This window comes from Phascolarctos cinereus, unplaced genomic scaffold, assembly GCF_003287225.1.
Source record: "Phascolarctos cinereus isolate Bilbo 61053 unplaced genomic scaffold, phaCin_HiC Scaffold_9;HRSCAF=440, whole genome shotgun sequence".
NCBI classification, from domain to species: domain Eukaryota; kingdom Metazoa; phylum Chordata; class Mammalia; order Diprotodontia; family Phascolarctidae; genus Phascolarctos; species Phascolarctos cinereus.
In genome coordinates this window covers 187,155,754-187,177,431 of record NW_027556402.1, presented here as the reverse complement: position 1 = coordinate 187,177,431, position 21,678 = coordinate 187,155,754, and the positions used below count along the sequence as shown (strand labels likewise).

The 21,678-nt window shown below is 40.2% G+C and overlaps 1 protein-coding gene across 1 annotated transcript; it reads left to right on the top strand.

Moving 5' to 3' along the window:
- Positions 1-1,009: 1,009 nt before the first annotated feature.
- Positions 1,010-21,045, top strand: ZNF518B (zinc finger protein 518B). Its single transcript, XM_020992075.2, is given in 4 exon segments — positions 1,010-1,226; positions 15,399-16,940; positions 16,943-17,023; positions 17,026-21,045. Coding segments are annotated over 3 exon segments (3,345 nt in total). The 5' UTR covers positions 1,010-1,226; positions 15,399-15,511; the 3' UTR covers positions 18,861-21,045.
- The last annotated feature ends 633 nt before the right edge of the window (positions 21,046-21,678 follow it).

Sequence of the window (21,678 nt, the reverse complement as noted above, 5' to 3'; positions counted from 1 at the left end):
ATGCATGTATGTGTATGCATATACCTACCTTGCACGTGTACATTTTACCTGTTTGCATGTGTATATTGCATGTGATTGCTCTGCAATCTTTGGGGGGAGGTAAAGGGTGAGCTTTGCTTATAGCCTCCTCCCCAGAGGGTTACCTGCTGTGCCAACATAATGGGGCAAATTACAACTTTGCTACACGCCTAGGAGGTTAGAGCTGCCTTGAGCTTTCTTGAGGTCGGGATCCAGAATACAGCTGCACTCCAGGAAGAAGGGAGGGGGTTGATGGCCCAGGGCAGCCTGTTGGCTTTCTGGACACTTGCCCGTTAACTTTTCCATAGGATCTTCCCATCTTGCCTCCAAGACCTGAGTTCTCACAACCACTGTTTTTGGGATGCCAAGCTTTGTGAATCAGGCTTCAGGGACTCTCATTGTCCACTTTACACCCAACACAAACACCTCCAGTTTCCTCCATGTGGATTTTCTCCCTCCTTGTCTCTTCTTGGCCAAATTTTAGAAATCAGGATGGAATGTTTTCTCCCTTGATCTACTATGAATTCCTAAGTGTGTGTCAGTGTGTTTAACCTTGTTATTGTTCTCATTGCAAACTCCTAGGGTGGATTTCCATCCCTGAGTTGGATGGGGAAAGTATCGCCTAATTCCAAATTCCATGTATGTGTACATGGTGTATAGGTGGTGAATAGGTCTATGTGGATATGTATGTATTTACATATGCATCTTTTTGTGGTTGGAGCACTGCATGGATATGGTGGAGGGATGGATGGTTCGGGCAACCTCCAAATTCTGGGTCAAAGCCGTTCCGCTCTCGCTCCCAGGAAGGGGCACCCTGCTCCCTACGCTCAAAGCCAGACCTCTAGGGTCTCCATTCTTCTAGTGGTAGAGGCTAAAACCCGGAGGCAGAGCGGCGGCGGCGTAGATCGGAGCAGGATCGGCGCCTACAGCCCTCCAAACTCCCGATCTGCCGCGAGGCGGCCACTGAGCATGCTCCGAAGGCTGGGGGCGACTCCGCTCGCGGAGTAGGGAACTACACAGCACGGCGCGCGCGCGCCTCCATGACCCACGGCGGCGGCGGCGGTGAAGGAGGAGGAGGAGGTGGCGGCGGCAGCGTCCCGGACGACACGCGTCCGGCTGGTGCGGGAGCTGCCGGCCTGTAGCGAGCCTGCACTGGGCCCTGACCCCGGACCCGGGGCCCCGGATCCCAGGGCTGACTGGCCCGCCGGGTGAGTAGCGTCCGTCCACATCGCCGCGCGGCCCGCATCCAGGCTTTCACACCGGCCAGGCCGTTCTTTTAAATGGCGGAGGCCCCGGCCGGGCTGTGGCCGCCGAGGAGACCCCTGCGCGGGGGGCCGGCCTCGGAGCCCCGCTGGGGCCTGGCCGCGTGCGGCCCAGCCTCCCCGGGAGCCCACGGACGCCCAGCCCGCAGTCCAGGCCTAGGAGCTCGGGCTCCGCCTCTGCCACTTCTCCGGCCGAGGCGGGCGGGGCCGGCGCCGGCCCGGGCCGGGGCTGCAGGAGAGCTGACGGCCGGGAGGGGCAGCAGCGGCCCGGCGAGCGCGCCCTCCCTGGGCTGGGACCGGCATCGGTGCGGGCCAGGAGGAGGAGGAGGAGGAGGAGGAGGAGGAGGAGGAGGAGGGGGCGGGAAAAAGACCTCGACAGCTGTCACTCGTGTGCTGGGGCCCACGGAATTTTCTGCCCGGACTGCAGCGAACCGCGATCTCCAGGCCCGGGCTTTGGCTGCCGCATCCCAGCCTTCTCCAGTGAAGTTGCAGATGGGGTGAAACCCCCGCTCCCTCCTCCCGCTTTTCAGTCTTCGGGGTCGGGGAGGTGGGTTAAGGGGTGAGCCTTGTTCGAGTTGTAGCCTGTTCCCCGAAAGGCTTCCTGCTGTGCCATCGTAATGGAGCGAATTGCAGCTTTATCAGTTGCCTGGGACGAGGTTAGAGCTGCCTTGAGCTCTAATACTGCCAGAATACAGCTGCACTCCAAGAAGGGAGGGGACTGGGGGCCCAGGGCAGCCAGTTGGCTTTCCGGGCACCTGCCAGTAAACCTTTCCAAAGGAGCTTTACATCTTTGCCACCAAGACCCGGCGTTCCTACCCAATCTCCTTGGGATGCCAGGCTTTGTGAACCAGGCTTCAAAGGCACTCATTGTCCACCTTCCACTCAACACAAACATCTCTAATTTCCTACATCTGGATTTTTTCCTCCTCTCGGTTCTTCTTGGCCAAGTTTTAAAGATCAGGATGGAATGTTTTTTCCATTGATATATCATCTATTGTGAATCTCAACCAATCTCTCTCTCTCTCTCTCTCTCTCTCTCTCTCTCTCTCTCTCTCTCTCTCTCTCTCTCTTCTCTCTCTGTCTCTCTCTCTCTCTCTCTGTGTCTCTGTCTCTGTCTCTCTCTCTCTCTCTCTGTCTCTCTCTGTCTCTGTCTCTCTCTCTCTCTCTCTCTCTCTCTCCCCCCCTCTCCCTCTCTCCCCCCTCCCCCCCCCCCCCCTTCCCCTCCCCTCCCCTCCCCTCCCCTCCCCCCTCCCCTCCCTCCCTCCCTCCCCCTCCCCCTCCCCTCCCCTCCCTCCCTCCCCCCCCCCCCTCCCCCCCCCTCCCCCCTCCCTCCCCTCCCCTCCCTCCCTCCTCCCCCCTCCCCTCCCTCCCCTTCCCCTCCCCTCCCCTCCCCCCCTCCCCCTCCCCCCCCCCCTCCCCTCCCCTCCCTCCCCCTCCCCCTCTCCCACTCTCCCTCTCCCTCTCCCTCTCCCTCCCCTCTCCCCCTCTCCCTTGTATCTCTGTGTATTACTGTTATATCTCTTAAACATTGCGAACTCCTAGGGTGAATTTCCGTCCCTGCATTCGATGGGGAAAGTAATCACCCAATTCCAAGTAGGATTGATACCATTTAAAAGCATCATATATACTACGTGGGAGGTAAGTGTTGACATTTTTGGTTTTCATCGCTTTAAAATACAGATTGCTTTCTAGCTTAAAGTAGGCTCCAGATAAAATATCAAACAAAAAATAAAATTTTATTTTTTCATTCAATTCTTTACCCTGGCATATTATTGACCATTTCATAGTGTAGAGAACTGCTGGTGAGGAAACTTCCTTATCTCACTCCCTCTGTTGACCTTATAGACTATTAAGTCCTTATTCTTTTGTATCTTTTTGAATAATGTATATATTTTTTTGCATACAGGTACTGAACTTTGAAATAACTTAACCTGACATAACCATTCTAGGAACTTGTCAAGTGTGTGAGATTTCAGCATTTACCTCACTAGTACAAGAATGCATATTGTCATGAAGCATTATAATGTCAGATTTGTTCAGAATCCAGTGGGATTACATATGTTAAAAAAAAAAAAGCAAAAGCTATTTAGTGTTAAAATTGTATTTAATCTAAAAGGTGAGCCGTTTACAATGAGGTGAAATGTATTTCCTACAAAGGAAAAACAGGAAAAAGCTGAAGTATGTAATCATGGATATTATCTTTTGATAAGAAAGTTAAAGTAAAGATATAAGAAGTGGATTTCTTCTTGATCTCCCAAGTATGTATTCCATTACTTATTATAATATAATAATAATAATAATAATATAATAATAAAAGCTGACTTATAATAATGATAATAATAATAAAAGCTGACATCTGTATAGGTTTTTATGAAACACTTGACTCAGTAATTCCATAATGTAGACAGCATTCACATTAGCTGGAGCTCGCTTTCTGAATTTGAATTCCCTCATTAAGTGTCTTTCCTAGGGTCACCCTGCTTGAATCTAGGTCTCTATACTCCCAATTCCAATTCTTCCAGTATGCCACATTGTATTTGTATACCATATCTGTATGATCTTAGAGCATGTTATGCTACTTTTTTCATTTCATGAGATTCAAGATTATATAACCATATTTTATGAGAAAAGTAGTTTGAGGGAGAAATAAATCCCAAATTAGCAGAAAAAAATATTATGTCTTGTTTAAAAATGGAAATATTGATTTTTTTCCCATTTTAATTACATGGAAGATCATTGTTAGGTTTCCGTAGATCATGAAAAATGAAAGCGATATTTTTGTTTTTATTACGTGTATAATACTTTTTGATGCTCCCTAATGTTTCTTCATCTCCTAGGATTCTATGATCTTCAGGGTATAATGAGTATTAACTGCCATTTTTCCCTTCCCTAAATTAATCTTCTTTATAGATAAATATGTTCCTTCTTCCAAACACATTTTAATCTGAACGGGGGTCAATATTACTGAAAGGAAATGTGCATTACTTCTTTGTAATTACTTCCTTGTCAGCTAGGTGGCACAGTGGATAGAGTGCTGGATTTGGAGTCAGGAACATCTTAGTTCAGATTTGGCTTTACCTTTTAGCTTTAGCTTCTGCTTGCCTCAGTTTCCTCAACTATAAACTGAGCTTTAAATAGCAACTACCTCCCAAGGTTGTTGTGAAGATTAAATGAAATAATATTTATGACACAGTGCCTGGCACATAGTAGTTGTTTAATAAATGTTTATTCTGTTTTTTCCATGTAGTGGCAGTTATCAGGGAATCAATTTGTTTTAAATTAAGTACTTCCTTCATTAAGGGTCCTTTTCTAAGCAACATGGGGTACATAGTTTAAGAAGTCACAGTCCTGTCCTCTGAGGATATATGATCTACATCATAACCAGTGAATGTCAGTATCTGTATTTCAGGGGGTAAAATGCTAGGGGGTACCAAATTAATTTGACAGAAGCTCTAGATTGTACAATATTTGTTAATCATGAATGATTATCAGGCTCTGTTTCTTACCAAAAACAGCCTGATTCCTTTACATTTTTGAACTGTGTTCATGCATACATATATCTGCATATGTATATTTTCCTATCTAATAATGCTTTTCGTAATAGCCCACAAGAGTTCATGCTCTACATTTAAGACTTTTCATAAGAGGTAGAGGCATTATATTTTTAGTTAATATGCTGTTGTCCAAATAATGAGGCAATTCTCTGGTACTTGCCATCTGCCCCAACTCTGCCTTTACCTCTGCGCATCACTGCTCTGTGGCTCTCCTTGCTTATATTACAAATAGCATAGTGGAGAGAGCTCTGGTCTAGGAGTCAGAAGACCTAGGTTTGAATCCTTGCTCTATTAGTTAGCTAGATATGAAATTTAGACACAATTTCTGAATCTGTTTCCTTATCTATAAAATGGAGATAATTATTAACAACCTTAGACAGATAGATGGGTCTGCAGTGGAATGGGTCTGGAGTCAGGAAGACCTGAGTTCAAATTTGACCTCAGACACTTCCTAGATGAGTTACCCTGGGCAAGCCACTTAACCCCTGCCTCAGTTTCCTCAACTGCAAAGTGGGAATAATAATAGAACCTGCTTCTCAGGATTGTTGGGAGATCAGATGAAATGAATAATTGTAAATTGTTTAGCATGGTACCTTGTACTCATGCTATGTAAGTGTTAACTGTCATGTTATTATTGCTTAACTCAATTTTTGTGTAGATCACATAATGTAAGTGAAATTATTTTCTAAGTTGTAATGCACCATAAAACTGTAAGCTCTTAATGACTGCTGTGACCTCTTGGACCTAACGGATTTGAGTCAGTTATGTGTGAGAGAGAGAACAGAAAGGAGAGAAAAAAAGAATAGTCAGGCCATTAAGAGCTGGAACAAAGATCATCACATCCATCTCATAGCTCATGAAATTGGGTCCCAAAGAACAAGTTTCTCAAAGGTGACAAACCTAGGTAATAGCAGAGGTGAGATTTGAGTCCAAATTTTCTCTCTCATTTTAGCACTTTTTTGCTATACCATTGCCTTTGGGCGTACATAATGGTTGATCATAACCATTAACAGCATGCCATGTAATCTCTGGAATGATAGGCACTTCCCATAGAGGCTTGTGGCATTGTCCTTTGTTGTTTTGTCTGACATGACAAAGCTAGCCTAGCCTAGTTTTCTGACACTTGTGCTGGTGCTTTTCCAATCACATAACTGCTTCTTAGTTCACTAGATACAGAATAACATCCAAATTATCAGTGCTATAGGAGGTAAAGTAAGTGGGACATGGCCTATTTGATTCTGGAGATGGAGATCACCTAAAAGTTGATCAGTTAGGCAAATTCATTTCCTAGCTGTTGAATTTTTAAAAATTGGTCCTGGGAGATGTGAAATGATCACTATTTAAAATTCTTGTTTTTGCTGCTTGATACTAAGTAGAAACTTAGTGTACCTTTTACTAATTGTTGTTTGATAAAAAGTTTCTTGCCCCTTGTGTCCGTTTCCTTTTGAGTAACATGGTATCCATGATCATCATGATGGAAAAAGTGTGGATTGAAGCTACAACTGTTACTTTTAAGTGTTGCTACTTGTGGCTCTCCTGCAGATTGATTAGGCCATCTTTGGTAAGTCATAGCAACTTGCTTGGGCCCCATTCTTCCCATCTGTCAAGTAGAGCTATTCTATCTCATGAAGTTGTTATCAAGATGACATGTATGCAAAAACCCCTACACTATATGAATTTGTGGACTGATTTAAGAAGAAAAACATCCTGCTCTAGTTTCTTGGCTCTGACTCCTTCCTTGATCTCTAGGAATCGGGTTAGGTGCATAAGTAAACCCATAGTGGCAGAAGCGCCTTGTCATTATTGGAACTGATCTAGTCCTGTCCCCCAGAGGGATTTTCTTTTGTAACACACAACATAACAGAGAAGGGAATGCATTAGTAGGCAAGAGACTAGGCATCACATTTGACTTCTGTTAACTACATATGAGCTGTGTGGCTGGGGACAAATTGTTTATCTGTCTGATTTACAATTTTCTTGCCCATAAAATGGATATAGTAATCTTTGTACTTCTTACGGCATTGTTGTGAGCAAAGCACTTTGTAAATCTTAAAATATTATGGAGATGTGAGTTATTAAATCAACTTTACTGTCCTCTGGACCCTCTTCCCCTCCCCCCCAAAAAGCTTTGATGATGAACAGAAGAATTAAAAGGCTAAATATATGGAAGTAGTAGTAAACATTGAAACCATGAACATTTAGATTTAGGGTGGGGAGGAGACACAGTAGTAGGGGAGTGGGTGGTGAATGGAAGAATACTTTCACAGATCCAAACCTTTTAGCTTAGTAATACAAAAATGTAAAACTTGCTATGTTAAAAAAAATCACATTTGGCAGCTTTTATTTTAGGTTTATTCAGAAAATATAAATTCATATTTTAATGTTTTCATTGCTGTTGTTAAAAGTGGTTCCATAGAAAACCAAACTTTCAGGATTTCATTATCTTTTTTTTTTTCTGTTCAAACTTTTTTTTAAAAATTCTGTTCAAATTAGTACAAATTGTCCATGTTAAGGTTAAACCGAGGTTATTGATTTATAGACTTAATATCATCCAATATCAAGCAGAAAATTCAAAAAAAGGAACTAAAGAAAAGACTACCTCTCCTCTTACTGAATGCAGCTCTTTCTACATGAAGTTGTTTGGTGTTTTTGAACTATCAATATCAGTCGTTGCTGTTTTCCAAAGACCTGAATTAAAAAAAAATTTGATGCCTTTTTTTTAAACACAATAGACATCTCCTGATAACTTCACACTATAAAAATTTTGTCATAAATATGAAGTCAGATAAAGTTAATCAAATACCATGACGACATCTGATAGAGCATGCAACATTTTATACTTATAGTCTTTACTCCCTTTCCTGAGGAGGAAAATATGTTTCATCGTCTTTTCCTTCAGCTGTTCAAATGAATTCAACTTTATGGACGTCTGAAAACATGTTAATCTCCTCTTCTCAGTTCTTTGTGTCAGATTCATCCATTTCTGAAGATAAACTAGTTCCATGTTTGGAAATATGCCATGTCAAGGAATAAATCATAGCTTCAAAGGCCTTGCCTTCTCATGTTGCTGGAGGGTTATGCCTGGAAGAATCTTAGGCTGTGTTCCTTGATTGAACACCTGAAGAGGTATGTTATTTTGCAACATTAGAAGTCACCTGTTCAAGAATTAAGTTCAAAGCATACTCTTCCACTGTCCAATGTTGTAATAAATGACCCCCCTTCCAATTCTAAATCCTATGAATCTTCTAAGGTTTAGTGCTTCCTCTATTATATTATAGATCCATTGCTCCATTTCTGTTCTGTCTCCTGAAAAGCACTTGCCTGAAGAATGTCTGCTTGCTAAATGTAGTATTGTGGTTTTAGTAACTTAAAGTTTTTCTCCCCATGTTGGCTTTTTATTTCATGCTGTCCATTTTGCCACCTGCCCCTAGCTGCACATATACCATTCATTCTCCAACCCCTCAGTCCTCTTGCTCTGGGAGCTATAGTCAAATCAGTGTTACCAGTGCTTTTGGAAAGGGCATGTCAGTTGACTCTCCTATAGCTTATTTGTCCCTGTGACTTCACAGATTGAAATAACCCTCCTTGACCTTCATTTCACTAAGTTGTGAGCACTTTGAAGGTAGAAAACTGTCCCTTTTGTATTTGTACCCTCAATACTTGTTGTTAATAGTTAATAGCAAGTGTTCAACAAATACTTTTTATTTATTCACACTTATCAGTACACACAGTGACATTCCAAAAGACTATAGGTGGCTTCTTTAAAAACCTGGTAAGATTTCCCTAATATTTATATCATCCAACTTATACATGGAAGTTCTCTTGTGGGATTTCTCTGCAGCTGCTTTCAATATTTGGTTATTTGAGAGTATTGATTGGCAGTCTGGTGTGATGTTTACTGTTGATCAGTGGGGATGACAACTGAGGGGATCCAGAGTACTCAAGAAAAATCCCATCTCCTGTTCATTTATGCCCATGAAAAGCTAAAAAATGTTTCTGTGATCTCTGTTAAAGGGCTATTTGGTCATTTTAGCAAAGGGCTTGAGAATTAGTATTTTATTTTAAAAATTCCACCAAATTGATTTCTACAATACTTGCTAAGATTTATAGAATGCTTTCTTGCAGAAATTCTGTGAGTTAAATGCAAATATTATGATTCCCATTTTATATTAAAAAGAAACAGAGTAAAGGGTTAAGCGAGTTGCCCAAACCTAGTAGGTAGAGGAGGCTGGATTCAAATTTGGATATTCTGACTTCAAATACAGTGCTCTTTCATCTACAAACTGTAGGAGTAAGAGTGTGTGTGTGTGTGTGTGTGTGTGTGTGTGTGTGTGTGTGTGTGTCTGTGTCTGTGTGTCTGTGTCTGTGTGTCTGTGTCTGTGTCTGTACCTTGAGTGGAAATGCTGGAAGCTGGCCCTAGTTTCCATTCTGTGATCTCTAGTCAGTTCTATGGGCTGGTCTTTTTTCTCCTGGGCAAACTGGTCTCTGGGGACACTTTGTTTCTTAAGCTGCTCTTTGGTTCTGTCAGGCTACTCATCTCACTACTATAGTTGGACAAAAGCTCAAAGCAGATTCTAAGTAGGAATTCACTTGAGATTGACATACATCATTACATACGAGTGTTAAAATATGCTTATTAAAAGTTTATCTGTGAGGGGCAGCTAGGTAGCACAGTGGATAGAGCACTGGCCCTGGATTCAGGAGGACCTGAGTTCAAATCCAGTGTGACCCTGGGCAAGTCACTTAACCCCCATTGCCCAACCAAAACCAAAACAAAACAAAACGTTTATCTGTGGCAATTCCTTTTATTTATGTAGTATTGTGTTCAAATCTGGGTTATAGATTTAGAGAGTGTACTCCAAATCTATACCTCTTCTAGAGGTGAGTAACTGGGCTGGCAACCCTGCCATTCAAGAAGTGTTAAAGGAACTGGGGATGTTTAGCTTGGGGAAGAAAAGACTTGGATGACGAGGCATCATAGGATTTGAAGGGCTAGCATGTGAAAGAGCACTTAGAATGCTGCTTGGCACCAGAACAGACAGCAAACACTAGAGTCAGTGGAGAGAAGATACAGAGAGGCAAATTGTGGCTTGATATAAAGAAAGGAAAAAAAACAAAACAAACAAAAAAACAACTTACATATTCCATAGTAGAATGGGCTACCTCTGGCTGGAATAGGTTTTTCCATTTTCAAGTTGGAAGGTGATTTGACCACCCCTCAGGGATTTTGTAGAAGAGGTTAAACATTTTGTTAAATTATAAATTGGATCAAGTAGCCTCTGAGATCCCTTCCAAATCTGGGAATTTGCTAGGGAAGTGTACTTTCCACTCTTTTGTGTGTCTTAAAGTCACATGGCTTGAGTCTAATTTCCAAATAAATCTTAAGGCATTTGGACTCCCTCATTTTACTACTCTGAGTCTTTTACAAAATCTCCTTATATCTAATCTGTATATTAAATGGGTGCTATAGCCAGTGTCTGCTATATTTCTAGCACTTTGAGGCATTGTTGGCAGGACAGGAAGCAGTCACTAACTTTAAAAAAAAATCAAAATTTGGTAAGAGGAATTGCCCAAGGAAAGAAAATCCTGAATTCTTCCTTTTTGTGAGAAAATAGAAATTCTTGAACCATTAAGAACTATACAAGGTAGCCCAAAAGACTAGTGCAGTTTAAAGCTATTAAAACTTAAAGCTACACTAAGACTTTTATGTCAACTGTGTATTTTGAGTTTACATTTTAAGGTCATGTAGAATCACTTGTCCTCGTTGTACTGGTTAGACACATTATAAGCCCTACCGTTTAGGACTCGTGATGATCTACTACTTGTAGTTTTACATGAAGACCTTCCTATTATATAGTTTTTGGATATCATTAAGAGTAAAGGCTAGGTAACAGTATTGGAATATGTCACTGAAGTCTAGTGTACTGCAGTAAAAAAAGGCATTGTGAACTGGAATTGAGTAGATCTGATATAATAACAAATTCAGCTGTTTGATTCACTTGCTCTGTGACTTTGGGGAAATCTCTTGGTCTCAACTGGTAAAAATTAGTGGGTTGGATTAGATCTCTTAGGTAGTACTAAGATACTTTGATTTTATTATTATCTTGAATGCTTTTTCATATAGAAATAATTTTAAGGAAAACAAAAGAAAACATCCTAAGGGTTGGTAAAAGAACAATTTCCTTATTATCTCTTCATTCAGACTTTTGGGGGTCAAGGTCAAGGTGGCCAGTTGAGTGTACATTTCCTGCTAACACAGGCTATTAGAGGTGATTCATCAAAATTAGGTAGTGTCAGGAGCAGAGGAACATGACTTCCCTGCCTAGAAAGGGAATTCCAACAACAGCCCTACCTTTGGATGCAACAGCAGTAACATTTGGGAGAGAAGGACTAGAATCTTTATGGCTACGGAGTTAAAGGTTTCAACAAGAGATCAGATGGAATCTCTCAGGATCAGGAATGTAACTATAAACATCACTTCCAAAGAGCAAGGAGAAACAGAAACTACAAGCCAAGCTGACCAGAAAATGGAGAGAACAAATCAAATTAAAAAGGACATGGGCAAAGCAGAACTGAGAAGCTAAAGTACAATCCTGAAGAAGCCAGTTGAAAATATATGATACCATGGAGGCACATTGTTGAACAATAAACAGTCTTGCCTGGTGACCACACCTAACCTGAGTCTGGAAGAAATCACTATGTGGGCAGCAGGAGAGCTCTGACAGACTACATAGGAACATGATTTTCATTTAATGTTGCATAATCACCAACTTGGTGTCCCAGGCAACTCTCTGCAAGCACAGATGAATTGTTGATTTGCACTGGCACGAGGACTTTCAACATGAAGCAATTCTCACTTGGACGAAATCACAGGTCAAGAGGGATAAAAGAAAATGATGGCCTTATGCAGTGCTCATGACCCTTCAGAGATGATTTTAACCTAATGTACTGATTGGTTTTTAAAAGAAGCCAGTCTTCAATAATATGCCCGTTGTTTCTCTCTTACCTGGCTGTACTACTTTATAACTTCCCTCCAACATTTCTCCATCATGCCCAGGAATCTCATTATTGATATAACCTCATTATTCTGTAAAGTCTCATCAGCATTGGTACTCTACCTCATTACTGCCTTTTTGTCCCTCTGACTGGAAAGTGGGGCAATGAATTCCAAACCTCCATTTGAGAGACCACAGTTCAGACAACTCCTCATTTCTCACCTGGCTGCACTACTTTGGGACTTCTCTCTACCATGCCTCCAAAACTGGCACCTTCTTCATACCACCATCTTTTCAGCTTCTTTTCATTTTATCTTCCCTTTAATAAGGGAAGCTCCCTGAGGTCAGGGTTTGTCTTTTTTTGTATTTGTATCCCTAGTATTAGCACAGTGTTTGGCACAATAATAAGGTGCTTAATAAATGTTTATTGACTTAGTTCATTGTGTTTTTTCTAATACAGCATCTTGAAAGACTAACTTGGAGAGAAAATAAGTTTGTTTTAATTTCAAGGGTAGTAGCTTCACTATTATTGTCCTGAACTTAAATGAAGTATCTGAGTTTTGATAATGTTTCCCACTTTTTTCTCTATTCAAAGTATCAATTTGTACATGATCATAAGCTTTTGTACATAGCTGTGTAACTTTTAAATTTTGTTTCTAAATGCACCATCATGACAAAATGCTCCTGTCAGGAAATAAGTACATTCATTTTTTACACCCAGAACAAAATATGTTGGGGCCTCTTCTTTTGTGGAGGTATCTAAGGGTAATAGTGAACAATGGGCAGGAAAAAAAAATCTATATCACAACTGACAGAATTTGAGAGCATTTGCCCTTTGGAGAGATTCCTGCCCTGTGCCTTTATCCCTGCCAAGGACTCTCAAGTTCGGTGGTATTCTCTGCCCTCTAGAAGGGCCCAGGGGACAAGAGGTACAAGCTGTTTTGCATTGTAGTCTGGGCTCACTTGGATCCAGTTATGTCTGTGAAGATGATTCTCATATCTGCTTATCTACTTCTGACCTCTAGTCTGGAACTTCTAACTGCAAATGGGACATTCTATAGATATCCTATAGGCATCTCAAACTCAAAATATCCCAAACTGAACTCATTATCTCTACTCACAATCTTTCCCTGCTCTAAACTTTCCTCTTATTATTGAGAACACTACCGTTTTCTCAGTCACCTGGGCTTCTAATATGGGTGTCAATTTCAATTCCCTCTTCACACTCAGTCTACATAACCATTCTGTTGCCTCATCATCTCATATCTTTCACCCTCTTCCTTGTCACATAGCTGCTGCCCTAGCGAAGGCTTTCATCACCTCATGCTTGACTACTGCAATAGCCTTTTGATTGGTCTCCCTAATTCAAATTCCCTACTCCTCTGATCTCTTCTTCACTCAGCTACTAAAGTGATCTTCCTAAAGCACAAGTGTGATATCACTGCTCTGCTCCGTAAACTCCAGTGACTCCCTACATAGCGGAGAGTAAAGTATCTCTAGGATCATAAAGAATGACATATAAAATATAAAACTATATATAATTCTCTGACTTCTTAAATTCTTCACAACATTGTCCCTTCTCACCCTTCTAGTCTTCTCATACTTTACTCTCCTTTATAATCCAGTGACACTGGCCTTCTTACTGTTCCTCTTCAAGAGTTATCCCTTTATGTAAATTCACATTATGCAAATCTGACTCCTTGACAGTGGATAGCAGTGCTAGTGCAGCCACAGGCCAGAGGTCTATCTCTTTCCAGCCCGGCTGTGGGAGCCCCAGGCACTGAAGCCACTTGAGCTGCAGAGCTGTGCACCCATGGAGCCTGGAGAGGGGAGGAGGAGGTCTGTGGAATAGTCCATTTACATTAAGGGAGAACTGGCTGTACATGACACTCTTATCTCCTTAGTCTGTGCCTTTTCACTAGCTGTGTTACATTCCTGGAATGCTTTTTCTTTGCATCTTTGCTCTCTCAGCTTCCTTCAAAACTGAGCTCAAATCCGATTCTGCAAGAAACTTTTTCCAGTCCTTTCCCACCCCCACCCCACTCCCACCTTCCCACTGACATTACTTCCAATTCACCCATGTTATTTCCCCTGTTGGAATGTGAGCTTCTTGTAGGCAGAGATTGTTTTTGCCATTATATAACACAGTTGCCACTATATAATAAGCACTTAATCCTTTTTCATTGACTGGTTGATTTGCTTTGTCAACATGTGGACATGAACTTGGGTTTCTGAAAGATTTTGCCATCTGAGCACAAGCTTTTGGCAGGTCACATGAAGCTAGGAGGGCTTCAAGTAGAGGACTAATGATAGCCCATCATCAGAGGATCCATTTTACTGTATAGAAGGTCGCTGGCCAGAAAATTTACCCATAAGTTGACTTTTTTCAGCTACAACTCTTTTCAACTATAACAACAAAGTTCCCTCTACTAATGTAATTCACATTGATGAAGTCACATATTCTTGAAGGGTCAAAACATGTATCATTGTATTCTGTGAAATTTTTTATATTTTTAAAATCACTTTTATATTGTCTTTTTTTTTACTTGTCTTGCCTCTAGTATCATTCCTCTTGACTACTAAAGAAACTGAGTTGCAGAGGTTGTGACACAGAAGAGTGACTTCTGTGATTGAAGTCACAATAAGTTAATGTAGAAAACTTGGGACTAGAATTGAGATCTTTTGCTTTGTAGTCCATTGTTTTTAGAAGTATCAACTATTGGTTTTTTTTGTTTTAAAATACCAATTTTGTTTATGTTTTATAAAAAGACTGACACATTCTGTATTGGTGTTGAATTGAATAAGTTGACATTGCCTATAGTATAGCCCAAAGTTTTAGGTTAAAATATCAACTTTAGAACAACTTAAGACATAAAGACATGCTAGAAATGAAGATGGTACAGTTGCTGTCTCTATCAGAAGGGAAATAAAGTACTGTTCCTGTCTCAGAAAGGAAGTAAAGTACTGTTGGACAGCTCAGTGGTGCAGTGGATAGAGCTCAGCCTTAAGTCCAAAAGGCTCATCTTCCTGAGTTCAAATCTGGCCTCAGACACTCATTAGCTGTGTGATCTGGGCTTGTCACTTAACCCTGTTTGCTTAAGTTTCCTCATCTGTAAAATGAACTGGAGAAGGAAATGACAAACCCCTGCAGTATCTTTGCCAAGAATACCCTAAATGGGGTTATGAAGAGTCAGACATGACTGAAATGACTAAACAATGACAACAACAACAACAAAAGTATGATTATGCCCTAGAAATCATTTGGAATTGGATAGTCTCACTTCAGTGGTGCTTTTGAAGTAGAAATTTTGGGAATTTGAAATTTGGTGGTTCTTATTTTGTATTTGATTTAACCTTTTACATCCTCCCTCCACCTCTCCCTCCAGTTTTAAAAACATTAAAGAGTACATTCTGGTGCCTTACTTTATTGAGATGTTAAATAAACTTGTCCATTGTTAAGAATGCCATAAAATACTTTAAATGAATTTTTAATAAAATGTTAAGATAGCATTGCCAAAAACCAAGATTCATTATATTAATTATACTTTTCTGATTTTGTTTTATTTTAGTAATTGATCGAAATCTTCAGAAAATTGAAGGCCCTTGAATTTTTCAGTCGAAGTCGTGAAGCCTCCCTGGCCAACAAAGAACATTAAACACAGCTGTTTAGGCAGCTGCTTCTATGCCAGGAACGGAATATGCCGAAGATTGCATACCAACGTTATCATTGAGTGAAGGCCTGGAACTCAACACACAATTGTTTTTAGAAATGCAGATTAAAAAAATGAAGGAAATAATACCACAATTATATACAAATCAGGTGATTGACCGAAATAATTCTTTGACTACATCCCCAAAACAACTCAGTGGTAAATATGTGAATCAGCCCAATGGAAATGAAGCTCAGCCCCATGGTTATCAAGACACCAAGGCAGAGGATGACAAGACATCTATGGTAACTTGTGTGAGGTGTAGAAGTGTACAAAAAATCCCACTCCAGGAGCTGAAAAAGGATAACCAACATAGTCAAAATGAAGACCAGATGTTCTTTCTTTGTGTCAAATGCAACTTAGGTGTATCTCCTCCTTTCCCTTGTATGAATGATATACCAAGTGCTATTGATTCAGGAAATAAAGATAACACTATTTCAAGGACTACTACTAACCAGTTTAAAGTAAAAAACTTTCAGCCAGGCAAATATTACTGTGATAAGTGCCGTTTTTCTACCAAGGATGCTCTGCAGTATAAAAAGCACACGCTCCAGCATGAAGAGATTAAATTCTTTTGTTCACACTGCAACTATGTCTCATACACAAAAGGAGAATTCCAGAGGCATTTGGTGAAACACACAGGGACATTTCCGTATCAGTGCGAGTATTGTGACTATGGTGCCGTCAGAAATGATTACATAGTTAAACACACAAAACGAGTTCATGAGACCAGTGGTGAGAAACGACCTCTTAAACAGGCTGTGGAACACCAGCCAAAGAGAGCCAATTTTTCAAAACAGAGCTCTGAGGTTCTTGTAAATGAAGTTTCTAAGTCAAATTCTTTTCTGAATGAGCCATCAGATTTATCTTTATGTTTCTTTGGCCATGGAGATCAGGACAAAGCAGGCCATGCTATTTCCTTACCTGAGTCTAAGGAATGCAGCAAGGATGAAGCAGCCTCAGCTCCTGATAAAGCCTGCCTTCCTGAACCAAGCAAAGTTAACTTTTTCGAGAATGAAAATGTGGAAGTTGAATTGTTATCACCAGCAAAAGAACCTGTGCAGCCAGGCATGCCACTCACTGTGGTTGCACCAGCAGAACTTAAAGTCCCTGATAACTGTTTAGCCCAGTTGATAGATGTTAAGGTAGTCAATGGGACGCAGCAACTTGTTTTAAAACTGATTCCATTGAAAGAAAAAAATGGCCTTAAACCTGGCAGCTCTGATGAAGGTAAGTATGAGTTCGTGAGCAAATCCACAGTGCCAAATGAGCAAGAAAAACCAGTGCCTATTGAACAAAGCCCACCAGCAGTAGAAAGGAGTCCTGAGAAGCCATTGGCCATTGGTAATCTGCACTCCACAGATTACACCCATGTGAAGGATCTAGATTGCAAAAAGTCTTCTTTTCTCCAGTGTTAAAGGCCATGTCAGAGACTAATCAAAGCCAGTGTGAGTCCTGTCCAAATAGTGATGGAATTGGGAACTGGATCAAGAAGTGCTTTCAGTTCCATATAGAACAGCCCTTTCTCCTGTTTGCTCAAGAGATGGTGATATTAAACAAAATAATTATTTTTCTTCATTATCTGCGGTGAATAATGGTGCTTTATACAGTCCTATGAAAAGGTCAGGTGTTTTTCCACACGTGTCTGCCCTCTCCCCTCATCAAGACAGATCTCAGAATCATTTAGAGAAATCACCTTCAGACTGCAAACCTCCTGAAGCTATTGGGGCTTTTGCAGAAAGAGGCATGTTGCCAGTGAGCCCAGGGGCCTCTCTGCATAGGAATGAAGTTGGTACTTTTAAAATGGCTCCTTTCAGTGAGAAACGGAAACAAGCACAAGTAAAAGAACCGTCAGATGATACAAATCCAGTGCAATATTCCTCTTTACATAGTGAACAATCACACATCAACTTAATTGGAGAAAATGATATTAAGACTCAAGATCCTGAGGAGGTGATTTTGGAAGATCTTGTTGGAGTAACTATTCAGAATTCAGGAAGTAACATTACTTCTTCAGATGGCCCTATCATTTCATCAGTGTTTTCTCTTAGCTCTGGGACTGAAAATATCCCCGAAGGGATTAAATGGGACAACATAAATTGTGGGACAAAGCCAGTTGATTCATTGCATAGAAGAATTGCCCAGTTGATTGCTGCTACTGAATCTTCAAAATCTTCATTGTCTCCTTTAAGCACTGTGGAACAGCAGTCCTCAGCCTTGGAAACTCCCATAGACTGTTGTCTAGGATGTAATGTACCAAGTCATGATTCAGCACCACCCCAGGGATTACAAAATGATGCTGCTGATATTGAACAACTTACTCTTGAGCAAATGCAACACCAAGACAGTGAGGAGGAACAAAAAAAAGCTAGGGAAACCAGAAAGGATCCTGGCACTGTTCCTGGGTTCATTCCAAAAGGGACTGTGTTAAAAGCATACAATTCCACTGAGAATGAACGTTTAGTAGAGAATAAATTGCCTTGTGATGTCTTTGGCAATGAAAGGCTGTTACCAAAATCTGTTCCCTTCAATTCTCTTGAAGAGGTAGGTGAAGACTTTTCTTTGACAAATGAAAGTCAGTCAACAGACAGTTCCAGAAATTTTGGTATATCGTTGGAGAATAAGCCAAATCAAGAAGTCACTACCAGTATTGTCTGTAACAAATCAAATTGTGCATGTTCACAACCAGCAGAAGGCCATGACCAGGGTAAAGAGGGAAAATTGATTTTTGGAGGTCCCTCAGGGTCCAGAATTAAGACAAAACAGGCAGTTATCTCCAAGAAAAAATCAAAAATTCAATCTGATTCTAGTCACTTGCTTCCAGATGTTTGTATTTTTATGACATCAAGACATCTCAGACTTATGCCTGTCAGAACAGAACAGTTGATTAAATGCCCCCGCCGGAACCAACCTGTTGTTGTGTTAAACCATCCAGATGTTGACTCAATAGAAGTAATTAATGTGATGAAGGTTGTCAACAAGTACAAAGGGAATGTCCTCAAAGTGGTTTTATCAGAACGAACATGTGACCAACTAGGTATAAAGCGGCATCACAGACGACTTATCTATCAGAACATGGAGGCAGTGTTCCCAGTGAAAAAGCAGACTATGCTGAAAATGAAACTTAAAAAGATCCACAAGAACAGCTACCAGGTAGTGGATTCCTTACCAGGTGAATCAGTACAGGGTATGTTTAAATGTTGGTTTTGTGGAAGGATATATGAAGACCAGGAAGAGTGGATGAGTCATGGGCAGCGACATTTGATAGAAGCAACCAGAGATTGGGAGCAGCTCTCTCCTCCTATGGGGATCCCCAAATGAATAGATGGGATTAAAAAATGTGGCTTTTCTTATATTAGGTAGATTTTTTTTTTTTAATTTTTGAGGGCAGGGGGATGGGAAAGGAAAGCAGTTAGAATAAGAGGGTGAAAAAAAATACAGATAATGTATAGGGATAAAAAGAGTTTAGTAGCACTTCAGAAAATGAAATATCCAGAGTATTCTAAACAGGTCAAAGTCTTTTATACTCTGCACCCTTTTATGGAAAAGTTGGAGACATTATATGGAGATGTTAATAGTGTTCTCTGTTTTCTCAATAGGAAGTAAATTGCCACAGAAGTAGTAGACTAAATTGTCCTTGACAACTTAGCCTTGCTTTTAGTTCTTTGGTTTTTTACCAAAGGAGAATTGGTGAGCAGCAAGAGCATGCCATATAGTGAACCATGAACCACCACTATCCCACCTTCTTCCCCTGCCCCTCACAAAACATTGGTTCCTAATCTGAGTGTAAAGACACTTAACATTATACATACACACACACACCCCTCATGAATATATGGTACTAGTTTCACAATAGTGTCTCATACAGTAGTATGAGAACATAAGAATTTTCATTTGCATTCATGGGACCTTACAATAACTTCATCTGCTACTTCTTTTTCTTGTCCTTTCCCTGCTATAGCCAGGGCCTCTGACATTCTCAGCCCTTGTGTTGGAAATCACTGCCCTAAATGTGATGAAATGCTAGAAGCTTTGCACATTTTCCCAGTTTTTATTTTTAAAGAAGACTGAAGTTGATGGTCATGATATGACATTGTAAAATAAGAAGGGTAGATTAGACGCCTAGTGGTGTGGTGGAAAAGATGCACTAGATTTGGAGTCAGAGGACCTGGCTTCGAATGCTCACTCTGCTATTTGTGTGACTTTGGCCAACTCACTCTTTCTGGGCCCCAGTTTTCTCAGAAATAAAATGAGTTGGTTAGACTAGATATCTTTAGGACTCTTCCATTTCTAAGTCCTGTCACTGGATTCTAGATTATTGCCTAGGTCATGTGAGTGGAATGGACCTTAGACAACATCTGAATTCACTGTTATTTAATTAGGACTAGAGGGAAATGAGCTTTCTTTTTTTTTCTTTTTTTCTAAGTGCCTGATTTTTCCTCCTTTTTTAGTGCCTGGTGCCTATTATGGTGGTTAACAGTATGGGACAAATTATCTCAAGGTGCAAAATGCCCTTGCCTAAAAGGGGCAGTTGGGAGTGGGAGTGGGTGTATGGATGGGAGGAAAGGGCAGAACAGTAAGGAGTAACCTTTTTGAGTTAATCTTAAAATATTTTCCTGGGCTATACACAGGTAGACAAGACCTATTCTTCCTCACCCTAAATTTTCAAAGAAAGTCTTGGATCGTATTTTTTATTTCAGAACATGGTGGCAAGGAGATTGTTGCATTTAGAATTGCCCACTGTTGCAAATACCATTTCGAACAGAATCATGACAGCAATTTTAGTTAAAACAGCTTTAGTTAATTGAGTTTTGCTGGCAAAATGCTTTTTTATCCTCTGTACATATATGTGTGCATATCTGCAGCTAAACACATAAATATTTTTTAAAGTACTGTTTGAAAATGTCAGCAGTACCTATTTTCACTGACCCATTTTGTAAAGAATTACTATAGTCTGGAAAAAATTTAAGTACTTTTTTTATACTCAAGAAATGACACCTTTATTTTGGGAGTGCATTTTTTATAAGTATTGATCTCAACTTGTAGAAAATAAAAGCACAATTTGTGGTGATTTGGATCTGATTTATAAGACAAATACAGGAATCTATGTTAATATATAATTTTATTTCCTCAATACAGTATTAAAAAATATGGATGTTTCAGATGGTGCTTTTAGGAACTGGGTCTTAAATATATTAACTAAGTCAAAAAAACAAAAAAATGTACCATGTGAATTTACATCCTTCTAATGTGCAAGGGGAGGTGTCTGAAATGTCGTGAGAGAGCAAACAAAGTGGTAGGCTTTTAAGTTAGCTTGTGAAGAGCTAGACTTATGGAAGGGTAAGATTTGGGGAGAAGTAGAAATAATAAAAATAAGCTCAAAGTATTGAGAGCCTTCCAGGAATCACATTGGAGTGTTCATTTGTGTTATAAAATACAAATATTTCTTAATATGTTTTTCCTGTATTACATCAAAAGATAGCTTCACCTAATATTTATGAAAATGAGTTTTAATATTTATGAAAATGAGTTTTGTAGGGTACAAGTGCTTGTATGTTTCCATAGTCAAGGGAAACAGTTGGCTCAAAACTAAAATATTTCAGACTATTATTAGATCTTCCTGAAGTGTAATGGACTGCCTTGGGAGGTAGTGAGTTCTTTGAGGTCTTCATGTAGAAGCTTGGATGACCACTTGTCAAAGATATTATAAGGGGATGCCTATTAGGTACAGCCTCTGAAGTCCTTTCCAATTCTTTAGATTCTGTGATTCTGTAACTCTTGTAATTTTCCTAACACAGAAAAATCTGAAAGAACTGTTGAAAATCATTTAGGCTCATTGTTTCCCATACAAAAGCTTTCTTATTTCCTTGAAGCAATCTCCCAAGACTTATTTGAATATAAATATGTTCACTTCAAGAACTTGTATTAATGAAAATCACAACAAAAAATGTTAACATAGTTTTTTCTTTCTTTTAGTACTCAAAGGGCCTACTTAACCACAGTTTATAAGGAGTACTCAGCACAAATTCAGTACAACTTTTTTTTTCTTGAAATGGAACCAGAAAATTGGATGATCTTCCTATATTCAGGATTAAGGTGTAGAGCAGTCCCATGGTGCCCAGTAAAATAGTTAATGTTT